Source organism: Somniosus microcephalus, chromosome 11, assembly GCF_052327205.1.
Source record: "Somniosus microcephalus isolate GS21.2 chromosome 11, FLI_Smic_1.0, whole genome shotgun sequence".
NCBI classification, from domain to species: Eukaryota; Metazoa; Chordata; class Chondrichthyes; order Squaliformes; family Somniosidae; genus Somniosus; species Somniosus microcephalus.
In genome coordinates, this window is record NC_140997.1 from 238,878,567 (window position 1) to 238,894,117 (window position 15,551).

At 46.8% G+C, this 15,551-nt stretch overlaps 1 protein-coding gene across 5 annotated transcripts in view; it reads left to right on the top strand.

Moving 5' to 3' along the window:
- stimate (STIM activating enhance) overlaps positions 1-15,551 on the top strand; it is a 91,704-nt gene that overhangs the window by 16,664 nt on the left and 59,489 nt on the right. For all 5 annotated transcript variants that reach the window (XM_086002197.1, XM_086002200.1, XM_086002201.1 and 2 more), the window contains exons 2-4: positions 320-368; positions 4,310-4,405; positions 11,731-11,852. In XM_086002197.1, the coding sequence (XP_085858323.1) occupies positions 320-368; positions 4,310-4,405; positions 11,731-11,852 (267 nt within the window). The remainder of the gene's footprint in view (positions 1-319; positions 369-4,309; positions 4,406-11,730; positions 11,853-15,551) is intronic.

The following is a 15,551-nucleotide window of genomic DNA, read 5'->3' on the forward strand; positions in this document are numbered from 1 at the left end:
GCAACCTTTATAATGCTGCTCCCTACACCAGAGTCTGGGTCATTTATAAAAATTGCAGAGAGTAATGGACACAAATCTGCCCCTTGGGGAATACCACTGCAAACCACCGGCCAGTCTGAAAAACATCCATCCACCACCACTCTTTGATATTATAAATGTGGAGCTGATTTACAGATCTCACTACTCTGGATTGAAACAATGACTTTCCCAAACGAGCTTAAATTTTCACCTGCAAAACAATCAGCCTTTGTTGAATTAGCGGAAATTAATTTATAATCGGGTCAAGTTTTAAAGTGATGCATTGCTTTATTTCTTGCAGTGAAACGTTTCCGAGAACCAAAGTACGAGAGGCGCCCATGGAAGATATGGCAAGTATTGATCGGCTGCAGTATTGATTGGATCGGCTGCAGTGTTGTTCGGTCGGGGCAGTTGCTGCGTCGAGGCGGTCGCTGTTTATCACAAATTTCCTTTCACTGAAGAGTTTGGAAACATACAGATAATGAGTTAACCTTGGACTGAACAGTCCTTCAAACTTAACCAAAGCATGAGCTAAATTCAGGATTTTAGTCTGCTTATCTTCAAGTTCAGAATACTCCTTACTGAACTGGTGATAATCAAGTTCCCACATCAGCTGTCCTGTGACGCATCGGAGACTGGAGTGGAATAGTAACGGGGCACAGTGCGTGAACCCCATCCTGACCTTGTAGTAAAGGGGCACAGCACATGAACCCCATCCTGACCTTGTAGTAAAGGGGCACAGCACGTGAACCCCATCCTGACCTTGTAGTAAAGGGGCACAGCACGTGAACCCCATCCTGACCTTGTAGTAAAGGGGCACAGCACGTGAACCCCATCCTGACCTTGTAGTAAAGGGGCACAGCACGTGAACCCCATACTGACCTTGTAGTAAAGGGACATAGCACGTGAACCCCATCCTGACCTTGTAGTAAAGGGGCACAGCACGTGAACCCCATCCTGACCTTGCAGTAAAGGGGCACAGCACGTGAACCCCATCCTGACCTTGTAGTAAAGGGACATAGCACGTGAACCCCATCCTGACCTTGTAGTAAAGGGGCATAGCACGTGAACCCCATCCTGACCTTGCAGTAAAGGGGCACAGCACGTGAACCCCATCCTGACCTTGTAGTAAAGGGACATAGCACGTGAACCCCATCCTGACCTTGTAGTAAAGGGGCACAGCACGTGAACCCCATCCTGACCTTGTAGTAAAGGGACATAGCACGTGAACCCCATCCTGACCTTGTAGTAAAGGGACATAGCACGTGAACCCCATCCTGACCTTGTAGTAAAGGGGCACAGCACGTGAGCCCCATCCTGACCTTGTAGTAAAGGGACATAGCACGTGAACCCCATACTGACCTTGTAGTAAAGGGGCACAGCACGTGAACCCCATCCTGACCTTGTAGTAAAGGGACATAGCACGTGAACCCCATCCTGACCTTGTAGTAAAGGGGCACAGCACGTGAACCCCATCCTGACCTTGTAGTAAAGGGACATAGCACGTGAACCCCATCCTGACCTTGTAGTAAAGGGACATAGCACGTGAACCCCATCCTGACCTTGTAGTAAAGGGGCACAGCACGTGAACCCCATCCTGACCTTGTAGTAAAGGGGCACAGCACGTGAACCCCATCCTGACCTTGTAGTAAAGGGACATAGCACGTGAACCCCATCCTGACCTTGTAGTAAAGGGGCACAGCACGTGAACCCCATCCTGACCTTGTAGTAAAGGGACATAGCACGTGAACCCCATCCTGACCTTGTAGTAAAGGGACATAGCACGTGAACCCCATCCTGACCTTGTAGTAAAGGGGCACAGCACGTGAGCCCCATCCTGACCTTGTAGTAAAGGGACATAGCACGTGAACCCCATACTGACCTTGTAGTAAAGGGGCACAGCACGTGAACCCCATCCTGACCTTGTAGTAAAGGGGCATAGCACGTGAACCCCATACTGACCTTGTAGTAAAGGGGCACAGCACGTGAACCCCATCCTGACCTTGTAGTAAAGGGGCACAGCACGCGAACCCCATCCTGACCTTGTAGTAAAGGGGCACAGCACGTGAACCCCATCCTGACCCTGTAGTAAAGGGGCACAGCACGTGAACCCCATCCTGACCTTGTAGTAAAGGGGCACAGCACGTGAACCCTATCCTGACCTTGTAGTAAAGGGGCACAGCACGTGAACCCCATCCTGACCTTGTAGTAAAGGGGCACAGCACGTGAGCCCCATCCTGACCTTGTAGTAAAGGGGCACAGCACGTGAACCCCATCCTGACCTTGTAGTAAAGGGGCACAGCATGTGAACCCCATCCTGACCTTGTAGTAAAGGGGCACAGCACGTGAACCCCATCCTGACCTCATAGTGAAGGAGCTCAGCACATGAATCCCGTCTATCATCCATGCAGTTTCTGTTGGAGGTCAATGGATAGTGATCAGGAGTGGGAACCCTGGATGATTACAGGAGGTGGTGTCACAGGACTGAAGAATTGCAAATGTTACACCCTTGTTCAAAAAATGGTGTAAGGATAAACTGAGCAACTACAGGCCAGTCAGTTTAACCTCGGTAGCGGGGACGTTTTTAGAAACAATAATCAGGGACAAAATTAACAATCACTTGGACAAGTGTGGATTAATTAAGAAAAGCCAGCACAGATTTGTTAAAGGCAACTTGATTGAGTTTTTTGATGAGGTAACAGAGGGTTGATGAGGGCAATGCGGTTGACGTAGTGTACATGGACTTCCAAAAGGCGTTTGATAAAGTGCCACATAATAGGCTTGCCATGGAATAAAAGAGACAGTGGCAGCATAGATACGAAATTGGCTAAGTGACAGGCAACAGAGCGCAGTGGTGAATGGTTGTTTATCGGACTGGAGGAAGGTACACAGTGGTGTTCCCAGGAGTCGGTTCTAGGACCACTGCTTTTCTTGATATATATTAATGACTTGGATGTGGGTGTACATGGTACAATTTCAAAATCTGCAGATGACACAAAACTTGGAAGTATAGTGAACAGTGAGGAGGATAGTAATAGATTCAGGAAGACATAGACATGCTGGTGGAATGGGCGGACACGTGGCAGATGAAATTGAATGCAGAAAAGTGCAAAGTGATACATTTTGGTAGGAAGAATGAGGAGAGGCAATATAAACTAAAGGGTACAATCCTAAAGGGGGTGCATGAACAGAGAGACCTGGGGGTATATGTGCACAAATCGTTGAAGGTGGTAGGGCAGGTTGAAGAAGCGGTTAAAAAAGCTTACGGGATCCTGGGCTTCATAAGTAGAGGCATAGAGTACAAAAGCAAGGAAGTTATGATGAACCTTTATAAAACACTAGTTCGGCCCCAGCTGGAGTATTGTGTCCAATTCTGAGCACCGCACTTTAGGAAGGATGTGAAGGCCTTGGAGAGGGTGCAGAAAAGAGTTACAAGAATGGCTTTAGGGATCAGGGACTTCAGTTATGTGGATAGACTGGAGAAGCTGGGGTTGCTCTCCTTAGAGCAGAGAAGGTTGAGTGGAGATTTGATCGAGGTGTTCAAAATCGTGAGTGGTCCAGACAGAGTAGATAGAGGGAAACTGTTCCTATTGGCGGAAGGGTCGAGAACCGGAGGTCACAGATTTAAGCTGATTGGCAGAAGAACCAAAGCCGACATGAGTAACTTTTATTACGCAGCGAGTGGTTAGGATCTGGAATGTGCTGCCTGAAAGGGTGTTGGAGGCAGATTCAATCACAGCTTTCAAAAGGGAGTTGAATAAGTACCTGAAGGAAAGGTGGGGGAGTGGGACTGGCTGAAGTGCTCTTGCAGCGAGCCGGCATGGGCTGAATGTCCTCCTTCTGTGCTGTAACCATTCTATGATTTCTCGCTAAGAATGGCGGTGAATAATCTGGGAGCTAACAGGTGGAGGAAGCTCCACGATTAAAGGACAAGACACAAGTGTTTGCAAAAGTTTGCAGTTAAAAGTAGCGAGTGGACCCATCCCTCTGGGATTCTATCAGAGCCGTAAATCGGGCGCGGCCCATCACTCTGTCTCTGTGCGTCTGTGATATGTGCGCTGCTTTTCTCTCTCCGGCCCCCCCCCCCCCCCACCTGCTGTGCCAAATCAATAGTATTGGCATTAAACATCGCAGCAATAATCTCTAACTATTGCGGTTCCTGCCGAGCTCAGTGTCATTATTACACAGCATTCTGATCCCCAGTGTTGTTAATTACAATGATTCTCAGCAGTTTATTCTCTAAACTCTGAGCAATATCTCTCAAATGATAGTTGAACTTGTTGTTTTGCAGGTTTTTAGATACCTCGAAGCAGGCTATCGGGATGCTGTTTATCCACTTTGCCAATGTCTATTTGTCTGACCTGACTGAAGAGGACCCGTGCTCACTGTGAGTGATGGTGTTTACGTGTGACTTGTCTCTCCCACACTCGCAGTGCCGTTGTTCAAAAGCCTTAAGATTCGTGTTTTCCATATTTTTGATTCAAATGTACTCACGGGTACTGCTGACTGGAGTCTACTGTGACTGTTAAAATTCACAAGCATTGATTTAGAGTGCAAGCATTGATTTAGAGTGCAAGCATTGATTTAGAGTGCAAGCATTGATTTAGAGTGCAAGCATTGATTTAGAGTGCAAGCATTGATTTAGAGTGCAAGCATTGATTTAGAGTGCAAGCATTGATTTAGAGTGCAAGCATTGATTTAGAGTGCAAGCATTGATTTAGAGTGCAAGCATTGATTTAGAGTGCAAGCATTGATTTAGAGTGCAAGCATTGATTTAGAGTGCAAGCATTGATTTAGAGTGCAAGCATTGATTTAGAGTGCAAGCATTGATTTAGAGTGCAAGCATTGATTTAGAGTGCAAGCATTGATTTAGAGTGCAAGCATTGATTTAGAGTGCAAGCATTGATTTAGAGTGCAAGCATTGATTTAGAGTGCAAGCATTGATTTAGAGTGCAAGCATTGATTTAGAGTGCAAGCATTGATTTAGAGTGCAAGCATTGATTTAGAGTGCAAGCATTGATTTAGAGTGCAAGCATTGATTTAGAGTGCAAGCATTGATTTAGAGTGCAAGCATTGATTTAGAGTGCAAGCATTGATTTAGAGTGCAAGCATTGATTTAGAGTGCAAGCATTGATTTAGAGTGCAAGCATTGATTTAGAGTGCAAGCATTGATTTAGAGTGCAAGCATTGATTTAGAGTGCAAGCATTGATTTAGAGTGCAAGCATTGATTTAGAGTGCAAGCATTGATTTAGAGTGCAAGCATTGATTTAGAGTGCAAGCATTGATTTAGAGTGCAAGCATTGATTTAGAGTGCAAGCATTGATTTAGAGTGCAAGCATTGATTTAGAGTGCAAGCATTGATTTAGAGTGCAAGCATTGATTTAGAGTGCAAGCATTGATTTAGAGTGCAAGCATTGATTTAGAGTGCAAGCATTGATTTAGAGTGCAAGCATTGATTTAGAGTGCAAGCATTGATTTAGAGTGCAAGCATTGATTTAGAGTGCAAGCATTGATTTAGAGTGCAAGCATTGATTTAGAGTGCAAGCATTGATTTAGAGTGCAAGCATTGATTTAGAGTGCAAGCATTGATTTAGAGTGCAAGCATTGATTTAGAGTGCAAGCATTGATTTAGAGTGCAAGCATTGATTTAGAGTGCAAGCATTGATTTAGAGTGCAAGCATTGATTTAGAGTGCAAGCATTGATTTAGAGTGCAAGCATTGATTTAGAGTGCAAGCATTGATTTAGAGTGCAAGCATTGATTTAGAGTGCAAGCATTGATTTAGAGTGCAAGCATTGATTTAGAGTGCAAGCATTGATTTAGAGTGCAAGCATTGATTTAGAGTGCAAGCATTCTTGCTGCTTCCCCTCACTGTTAGTCACTGCTGCTCACAACAGCTGACTGGTGCGCACTGTCCCTTACTTTCATTTTATACAGCGCTTTTAACATCGTAAAAGATCCAAAGGCGCTTCACAGGAGCGTAAACCAAACAAAATTTGTCACTGAGCTACATGAGATTTTGGGACATGTGACCAAAAGCTCGGTCGAAGAGGTAGGTTTTAAGGAGCGTCATAAAAGAAGAGACAGAGGTGGAAAGGTTTAGGGAGGGAATTCCAGAGCTTAGGGCCTTGGCAGCTAAAGGCACGGCCGCCAGTGGTGGAGTGAGGCCAGAATTGGAGAAGCGCAGAAATCTCGGAGGGTTGTGGGGCTGGAGGTGGTTACAGAGATAGGGCGGGGCGAGGCCGTGGAGGGATTTGAAAACAAGGATGAGAATTTTAAAATTGAGGCAATGCCAGACCGTGAGCCAATGTAGGTTAGTGAGCATAGGGGTGATGGGTGAACAGGACTGGGTGTGAGTTAGGACACGGGGCAGTGAGCACAGGGGATGATGGGTGAACAGGACTGGGTGTGTTAGGACACGGGGCAGTGAGCACGGGGTGATGGGTGAACGGGATTGGGTGTGAGTTAGGACACGGGGCAGTGAGCACGGGGTGATGGGTGAACGGGACTGGGTGTGAGTTAGGACACGGGGCAGTGAGCACAGGGTGATGGGTGAACGGGACTGGGTGTGAGTTAGGACACTGGGCAGTGAGCACAGGGGGTGATGGGTGAACGGGACTGGGTGTGAGTTAGGACACGGGGCAGTGAGCACGGGGTAATGGGTGAATGGGACTGGGTGTGAGTTAGGACACGGGGCAGTGAGCACAGGGGGTGATGGGTGAACGGGACTGAGTGAGTTAGGACACGGGGCAGTGAGCACGGGGGGTGATGGGTGAACGGGACTTGGTGCGAGTTAGGACACGGGGCAGTGAGCACGGGGCGATGGGTGAACGGGGCTGGGTGCGAGTTAGGACACGGGGCAGTGAGCACGGGGTGATGGGTGAACGGGACTGGGTGTGAGTTAGGACACGGGGTCAATGAGCACGGGGTGATGGGTGAACGGGACTGAGTGAGTTAGGACACGGGGCAGTGAGCACAGGGGGTAATGGGTGAACGGGATTGGGTGCGAGTTAGGACACGGGGCAGTGAGCACGGGGTGATGGGTGAACGGGACTGGGTGTGAGTTAGGACACGGGGAAGTGAGCACAGGGGGTGATGGGTGAACGGGACTGGGTGTGAGTTAGGACACAGGGCAGTGAGCACGGGGTGATGGGTGAACGGGACTGGGTGTGAGTTAGGACACGGGGCAGTGAGCACGGGGTGATGGGTGAACGGGACTGAGTGTGAGTTAGGACACGGGGCAGTGAGCACAGGAATGGGTGAACGGGATTGGGTGCGAGTTAGGACACGGGGCAGTGAGCACGGGGTAATGGGTGAACGGGATTGGGTGCGAGTTAGGACACGGGGCAGTGAGCACGGGGTGATGGGTGAACGGGACTGGGTGTGAGTTAGGACACGGGGAAGTGAGCACAGGGGGTGATGGGTGAACGGGACTGGGTGTGAGTTAGGACACAGGGCAGTGAGCACGGGGTGATGGGTGAACGGGACTGGGTGTGAGTTAGGACACGGGGCAGTGAGTACGGGGTGATGGGTGAACGGGACTGGGTGTGAGTTAGGACACGGGGCAGTGAGCACGGGGGGGGCGATGGGTGAACGGGACTGGGTGAGAGTTAGGACACGGGGCAGTGAGCACGGGGTGAACGGGACTGGGTGTGAGTTAGGACACGGGGCAGTGAGCACGGGGTGATGGGTGAACGGGATTGGGTGCAAGTTAGGACACGAGGCAGTGAGCACGGGGTGATGGGTGAACGGGACTGGGTGTGAGTTAGGACACGGGGCAGTGAGCACGGGGTGATGGGTGAACGGGATTGGGTGCGAGTTAGGACATGGGGCAGTGAGCACAGGGGGTGATGGGTGAACGGGATTGGGTGCGAGTTAGGACATGGGGCAGTGAGCACAGGGGGTGATGGGTGAACGGGATTGGGTGCGAGTTAGGACACGAGGCAGTGAGCACGGGGTGATGGGTGAACGGGACTGGGTGTGAGTTAGGACCCGGGGCAGTGAGCATGGGGTGATGGGTGAACGGGACTGGGTGTGAGTTAGGACACGGGGCAGTGAGCACAGGGGGTGATGGGTGAACGGGACTGGGTGTGAGTTTGGACACGGGGCAGTGAGCACAGGGGGTGATGGGTGAACGGGATTGGGTGAGAGTTAGGACACGGGCAGCAGAGTTTTGGATGAGCTGAAGTTTATGGAGGGTGGAAGATGGAAGGCCAGCCAGGAGAGCGTTGGAATAGTCGAGTCTGGAGGTAACAAAGACATGGATGAGGGTTTCAGTAGCAGATAGGCTGAGGCAGGGAATCACTGGATAGTAATAGATTTCAGGAGGACATCGGCAGAATGGTGAAATGGGCAGACACTTGGCACATGAAAGTTAACACAGCGAAGTGTGAAGTGATGCATTTTGGAACGAAGAATGAGGAGAGGCAATATAACAACAACAACTTGTATTTATATAACGCCTTTAACATAGTAAACTGTCCCAAGGCGCTGCACAGGAGTATTTTAAGACAATAAATTTGACACGGAGCCACATGAGGATAAATTGGACAGGTGACCAAAAGCTCGGCCAAAGAGGTAGGTTTTAAGGAGCGTCTTAAAGGAGGAGAGAGGTAGTGAGGCGGAGAGGTTTAGGTGGGGAATTCCAGAGCTTAGGACCCAGGCAACTGAAGTCACGGCCACCAAAGGTGGAGCGATTATAATCAGGGATGCTCAAGAGGGCAGAATTAGAGGAGCGCAGATATCTCGGGGTTGTGGGGGGGTGGAGGTTGTGGGGCTGAAGGAGATTACAGAGATAGGGAGGGCCGAGACCATGGAGGGATTTGAAAACCAGGATGAGAATTTTGAAATCGAGGCACTGATTAATATGAACTAAATGGCACAATTTTAACGGGTGTGCAGGAACAGAGAGACCTGGGAGTGTATGTACACAAATCTTTGGAGGTGGCAGGATAAGTTGAGAAGGCTGTTAAAAAAGCATATGGGATCCTTGGCTTTATAAACAGAGGCATAGAATACAAAAGCAAAGGAGTTATGCTAAACCTTTATAAAACACTGATTAGACCTCAGCTGAAGTATTGTGGTCAATTCTGGGCACCACAATTTAGGAAGGATGTCAAGGCCTTGGAGAGGGTGCAGAGGAGATTTGCTAGGATGAGGGACTTCAGTTATGTGGAGAGACTGGGGTTGTTCTGCTTTGAGCAGAGAAAGTTATGGGGAGATTTAATAAAGGTGTTCAAAATCATGAAGGGTTTTGATAGAGTAAATAAGGAGAAACTGTTTAGTGGCAGGTGTGTCGGTAACCTGAGGACACAGGTTTAATGTGATTGGCAAAAGAACCAGAAGCGACATGAGGAAACATTATTTTACACAGTGAATAATGATGATTTGGAATGCACTGCCTGAAATGAAATTAGAGCAGAGAAGGTTAAGGGGAGATTTAATAGAGGTGTTCAAAATTGAGGGTTTTTGATAGAGTAGCTAGGAAGTAACTGTTTCATTGGCAGGAGGGTCAGTAAGCAGAGGACACAGATTTAAGATAATAGGCAAAAAAAGCAGAGGGGAGAGGAGGAAACTTTTTTTTATGCAGTGAGTTGTGATACTTGAAGGGGAAAAATTTGCCGAGGTATCGAGCAGGGGGAGTGGGACTAATTGGAGAGAGTGAATGTTTAAGGTGGTGGATGAGGTGCCAATCAAGCGGGTTGCTTTGTCCTGGATGGCCTCGAGCTTCAAAGGGGTTGTTGGAGCTGCACTCATCCAGGCAAGTGGAGAGTATTCCATCACACTCCTTAATTGCGCCTTGTAGATGGTGGAAAGGCATTGGGGAATCAGGAGGTGAGACACTCGCCGCTGAATACCTAGCCTCTGACCTGCTCTTGTAGCCACAGTAATTATGTGGCTGGTTCCGTTAGGTTTCTGATCAATGGTGACCCCCCAGGATGTTGATGGTGGGGGATTCGGTGATGATAATGCCGTTGAATGTCAAGGGGCGGTGGTTAGACACTCATTTGTTGGGGATAGTCATTGCCTGGCACTTAAGTGGCAGGTAACATTTGCACCACACATCAGCCCAAGCCTGAACGTCGTCCAAGTCTTGTTGCATGCGGGCACGGACTGCTTCATTACTTGAGGAGTTGTGAATGGCACTGAACACTGTGCAGTCATCAGCGAACATCCCCATTTCTGACCTTATGCTGGAGGGAAGGTCATTGATGAAGCAGCTGAAGATGGTTGGGCCTAGGACACTTCCCTGAGGAACTCCTGCAGCGATGTCCTGGGGCTGTGATGATTGACCTCCAACCACCACTACCATCTTCCTTTGTGCTAGGTACGACTTCAGCCAGTGGAGACTTTTCCCCCCGATTCCCATTGACTTCAGTTTTACTAGGGCTCCTTGATGCCTTTGGTGTCAAAAACAGGAAGACAGATTATTATCTGAATGGCAATAGATTGGGAGAAGGGGAAGTGCAACGAGACCTGGGTGTCCTTGTGCACCAGTCGCTGAAAGTAAGCATGCAGGTGCAGCAGGCGGTTAAGAAGGCAAATGGTATGTTGGCCTTCGTAGCGAGAGGGTTTGAGTACAGGAACAAGGATGTCTTGCTGCAGTTGTACAGAGCCTTGGTGAGACCACATCTTGAGTATTGTGTGCAGTTTTGGTCGCCTTATCTGAGGAAGGATGTTCTTGCCATGGAGGGAGTTCAGCGAAGATTCACCAGGCTGATACCTGGGATGGCAGGAATGACGTATGAAGAGAGATTGGGTTGATTGGGCTTATACTCGCTGGAGTTTAGAAGAATGAGAGGGGATCTCATTGAAACTTATAAAATTCTGACAGGACTGGACAGACTAGATGCAGGAAGGATGTTCCCGATGGTCGGGGAGTCCAGAACCAGGGGTCACAGTCTAAGGATAAGGGGTAAGCCATTTAGGACAGAAATGAGGAGGAATTTCTTCACCCAGAGAGTGGTGAACCTGTGGAATTCTCTACCACAGAAGGCATTTGAGGCCAATTCATTAAATATATTCAAGAAGGAGTTGGATATATTTCTTAAGGCTAAAGGGATCAAGGGATATGGGGAGAAAGCAGGGACAGGGTACTGAATTTGGATGATCAGCCATGATCGCATTGAATGGCGGAGCAGGCTCGAGGGGCCGAATGGCCTACTCCTGCTCCTATCTTCTATGTTTCTATGCCACACTTGGTCAAATGCTGCCTTGATTTCAAGGGCAGTCACTCACCTCACCTCTGGAATTCAAAGTACATGGCTATGCACTTGAAGTGCTGTAACTTACAAGGCTACGGACCAAGAGCTGGAAATTAGGATTAAGCTGAATAACTCTTTTTCAGCCAGCACAAACACGATGGGCCAAATGGCCTCGTTCTGTGCCCAAATTTCTACGATTCTGTAATAAACCTGGTCATTTGTGGGCTGACGGCAGGGAAGGAATGACCATGAAATTTGCCAGGTTCACTAGTGTCCTTCAGGGGAAAGAACCCTTTCTTCATGTGGCCTACACACCCCTCCGATCCCGTACTAAGAGTTGACTCTGAATGCTTTCCAGAGATGGTCAATAAATACGGCCATTTCTGAATCGCCCACATCCCAAGGAGAAATACATTCAAAAAATATTATTTCACTTAAAAATCTTTTTGCTGAGATTTGTGTTGAGGCCTTGTGTCTGGCGACTGATATTTTTCTGTTTCCACTTCAGGTATCTGATTAATTTCCTGCTGGATGCCACCCTGGGAATGCTTCTGATCTATGCTGGAGTGCGAACAGTGGGTGTTCTCGTGGAGTGGCGACACTGGGAGTCTCTTCGCTTTGGCGAGTATGGTAAGAAAACTTTCATTCCTTTTCTTTTTTCTTTGTCTCAACCTTTGCCTTCCCCATGACAAAGGAACATAGTTCGGGATTATTGTACCTTTGTTGCTGTGTGCGAGGCAACGGGATGGGAAGCAGCTGCCATTTTGCCTCTTGCTTGAAAGTGAGTTACTTGGTGAAGAATGTGATTGCTGTGCGGTTTGTTCGATGTGTCCTGCACTATGAAACGTCATTGGTCCAAATACGACTGATTAACATATCTACCAGAGTTTGTGATGGAGCTTGGAGTAAAGTGCTAAACACATTGTCTGATTTCCAAAAACAGCAGTGTTGCTGCAATACAGAGGGAATGAATAAATCAGCAGTGTGATGGAATACTCCCCACTTCCCTGGAAAGCTAAAGCTGCAACAACACTCAAGAAGCTCAATACCATCTAAGACTAAGCAATCGGGAGCTCAAACACCACTTTAAACATCCACTCTGTCCACTCCCTCCACTGTACTCACGGGACGAGTGAATATTATACCATGCAGCACTCCCTGGACAGGTGAATATTACAACATGCGCACTCCCGGGACAGGTGAATATTACAACATGCGCACTCCCGGGACAGGTGAATATTATACCATGCGCACTCCCGGGACAGGTGAATATTACAACATGCGCACTCCCGGGACAGGTGAATATTACACCGTGCAGCACTCCCAGGACAGGTGAATATTACACCATGCAGCACTCCCGGGACAGGTGAATATTACAACATGCGCACTCCCGGGACAGGTGAATATTACACCGTGCAGCACTCCCGGGACAGGTGAATATTACAACATGCGCACTCCTGGGACAGGTGAATATTACAACATGCGCACTCCCGGGACAGGTGAATATTACAACATGCGCACTCCCGGGACAGGTGAATATTACACCGTGCAGCACTCCCGGGACAGGTGAATATTACACCGTGCAGCACTCTTGGGACAGGTGAATATTACACCGTGCAGCACTCCCGGGACAGGTGAATATTACACCGTGCAGCACTCTTGGGACAGGCAAATATTATTTGCTGCAGTCCTGCTTTTTGCTTTGAATTGAGCCGTTCCTTGCTAGTTATGTGTAGAAGGCGAGGCTTGGAATGGATGTACTGAAGAGTCTATTGTGCCCATATATGGTGACAAAAGTCAGATCAACTTAATGCAGTTGAGAAGTTGCTGGAAAATAACAATGGTTAACTGGACGGAAGGTTTTTGTGTGACTGTTTTAATAACAAAGTAGAACTAAGTTTGTAGATGAAGCAGATTGTTTAGGGAGTTTGGTCTTCCTGAATCTTTGTTTGAAAGCAAGGCTTGTATTTATATAGCTTCTGTCTCTGAAATGTCTCGAAGCACTGCGTGTAATGAATTACTTTGAAATATATAGTGACTATAATGCAGCCAGACATATAATCATCCCCCAATTCCTACTGGTAAATGCTCGTTCCAACATTGCCATCCTTTTAATCTTTGATTACATTAGAATTTAAACTGAGCTGGGATTGATATCTTCACGGAGATGTTAACTATACCAGGGTAAGGTACAGAAGTTTCTTTGCTCTGTCAGCATCTGTAGAGAGAGAAACAAAGTTAACGTTTCAGGCCAATGACCCTTCATCAGACCGGAAGAAAAGGGCTTTAAACTAATTAGTGGGGGGGAGGTTTCTAGAGAGCAAATAATAGAAATGACAACAGAGAAGGTCATAGACTTAGGTAGCAGTGGGGGAATTAAAAAACAGAATGTGTCAGGAAGGGACAGAATGTATGGAGTAAAAAGTAAAGTACTAAAAAAGGAAAAAACAGGAACTAAGTGTTACAAAACATATTTGAGAGTTCTTTATCTGAATGCACGTAGCATTCGTAACAAAATGAATGAGTTAACGGCACAAATAATGACATATGGGTATGATCTTGTGGCCATTACAGAAACATGGCTGCAGGGTGACCATGACTGGGAATTAAACATACCAGGTTATTTAACAATCAGGAAGGACAGGCAGGAAGGGAGAGGAGGTGGGGTGGCTATGTTAATAAAGGAAGGAATCACTATAATACAGAGAAATGATATTGGGTCAAAGGAGCAGGATAGTGAAACAGTTTGGGTGGAGGTAAGGAATAATAAGGGGAAAAAAACACGAGTGGGTGTAGTCTATAGGCCTCCGAACAGTTGCAACTCTGTTGGACGGAGTATTAATCAGGAAATAGTTGAGGCTTGTAATAAGGGAACAGCTATAATTATGGGGGATTTTAATTATCATATTAACTGGACAAATCAAATTGGGCAGAGCAGCCTTGAGGAAGAGTTCATTGAGTGTATTAGGGATGGGTTTCTTGAGCAGTATGTAACTGAACCGACCAGGGGGCAAGCAACCTTAGATTTGGTCCTGTGTAATGAGACAGGATTAATTAAAAATGTCCTAGTAAAGGATCCCCTTGGAATGAGTGACCATAACATGGTTGAGTTCCATATTCAATTAGAGGGTGAGAAGGTTGGATCTCAAACAAGCGTGCTGAGCTTGAATAAAGGAGACTATGAAGGTATGAGAGCGGAATTAATTAGAGTGGACTGAGAAAATAGATTAAAGGGTAAGACGGTACATGACCAGTGGTGTACATTTAAGGAGTTATTTTACAACTTCCAAAAAAAATATATTCCACTGAGGAAAAAAGGGTGTAAAAGAAAAGATAGCCATCCGTGGCTAAGTAAAGTAATTAAGGATAGTATCCGACTAAAAACAAGGGCATATAAGGTAGCCAAATCTAGTGGGAGGATGGAAGATTGGGAAGTCTTTAAAAGACAGCGAAAAATAACAAAAAGATTGATTAAGAAAGGGAAGATAGATTATGAAAGTAAATTAGCAAAAAATATAAAAACAGACAGTAAAAGTTTCTATAGTTATATAAAAAGAAAAAGGGTGGCTAAAGTAAATGTTGGTCCCTTAGAGGATGAGACCGGGAAATTAATGGTGGGAAACATGGAGATGGCAAAAACACTGAACAATTATTTTGTATCAGTCTTTACAGTAGAGGACACTAAGAATATCCCAACACTGGACAAACAGGGGGCTCTAGGGGGGGAGGAACTAAATACAATTAAAATCACTAAGGAAGTGGTACTTGGTAAAATAATGGGACTCAAGGCGGATAAATCCCCTGGACCTGATGGCTTGCATCCCAGGGTCTTGAGGGAAGTAGCGGTAGGGATTGTGGATGCATTGGTAATAATTTTCCAAAACTCACTGGACTCAGCAAAGGTCCCGGCAGATTGGAAAACTGCTAATGTAACACCCTTATTTAAAAAGGGTAGTAGGCAGAAGGCTGGAAACTATAGACCTGTTAGCCTAACATCTGTGGTTGGTAAAATGTTAAGAGTCCATTATTAAGGAGACAGTAACGGGACATTTGGATAAACATAATTTAATAGGGCAAACTCAGCATGGTTTCATGAAGGGGAAGTCATGTTTAACAAATTTGCTTGAGTTTTTTGAGGAAGTAACATACAGGGTGGATAAAGGGGAACCAGTGGACGTAGTGTATTTAGACTTCCAAAAGGCATTTGACAAGGTGCCACACAAAAGATTATTGCTCAAGATAAAAAATCACGGGATTGGGGGTAATATTCTGGCGTGGGTGGAGGATTGGCTCTCTAACAGAAAGCAGAGAGTTGGGATAAATGGTTCG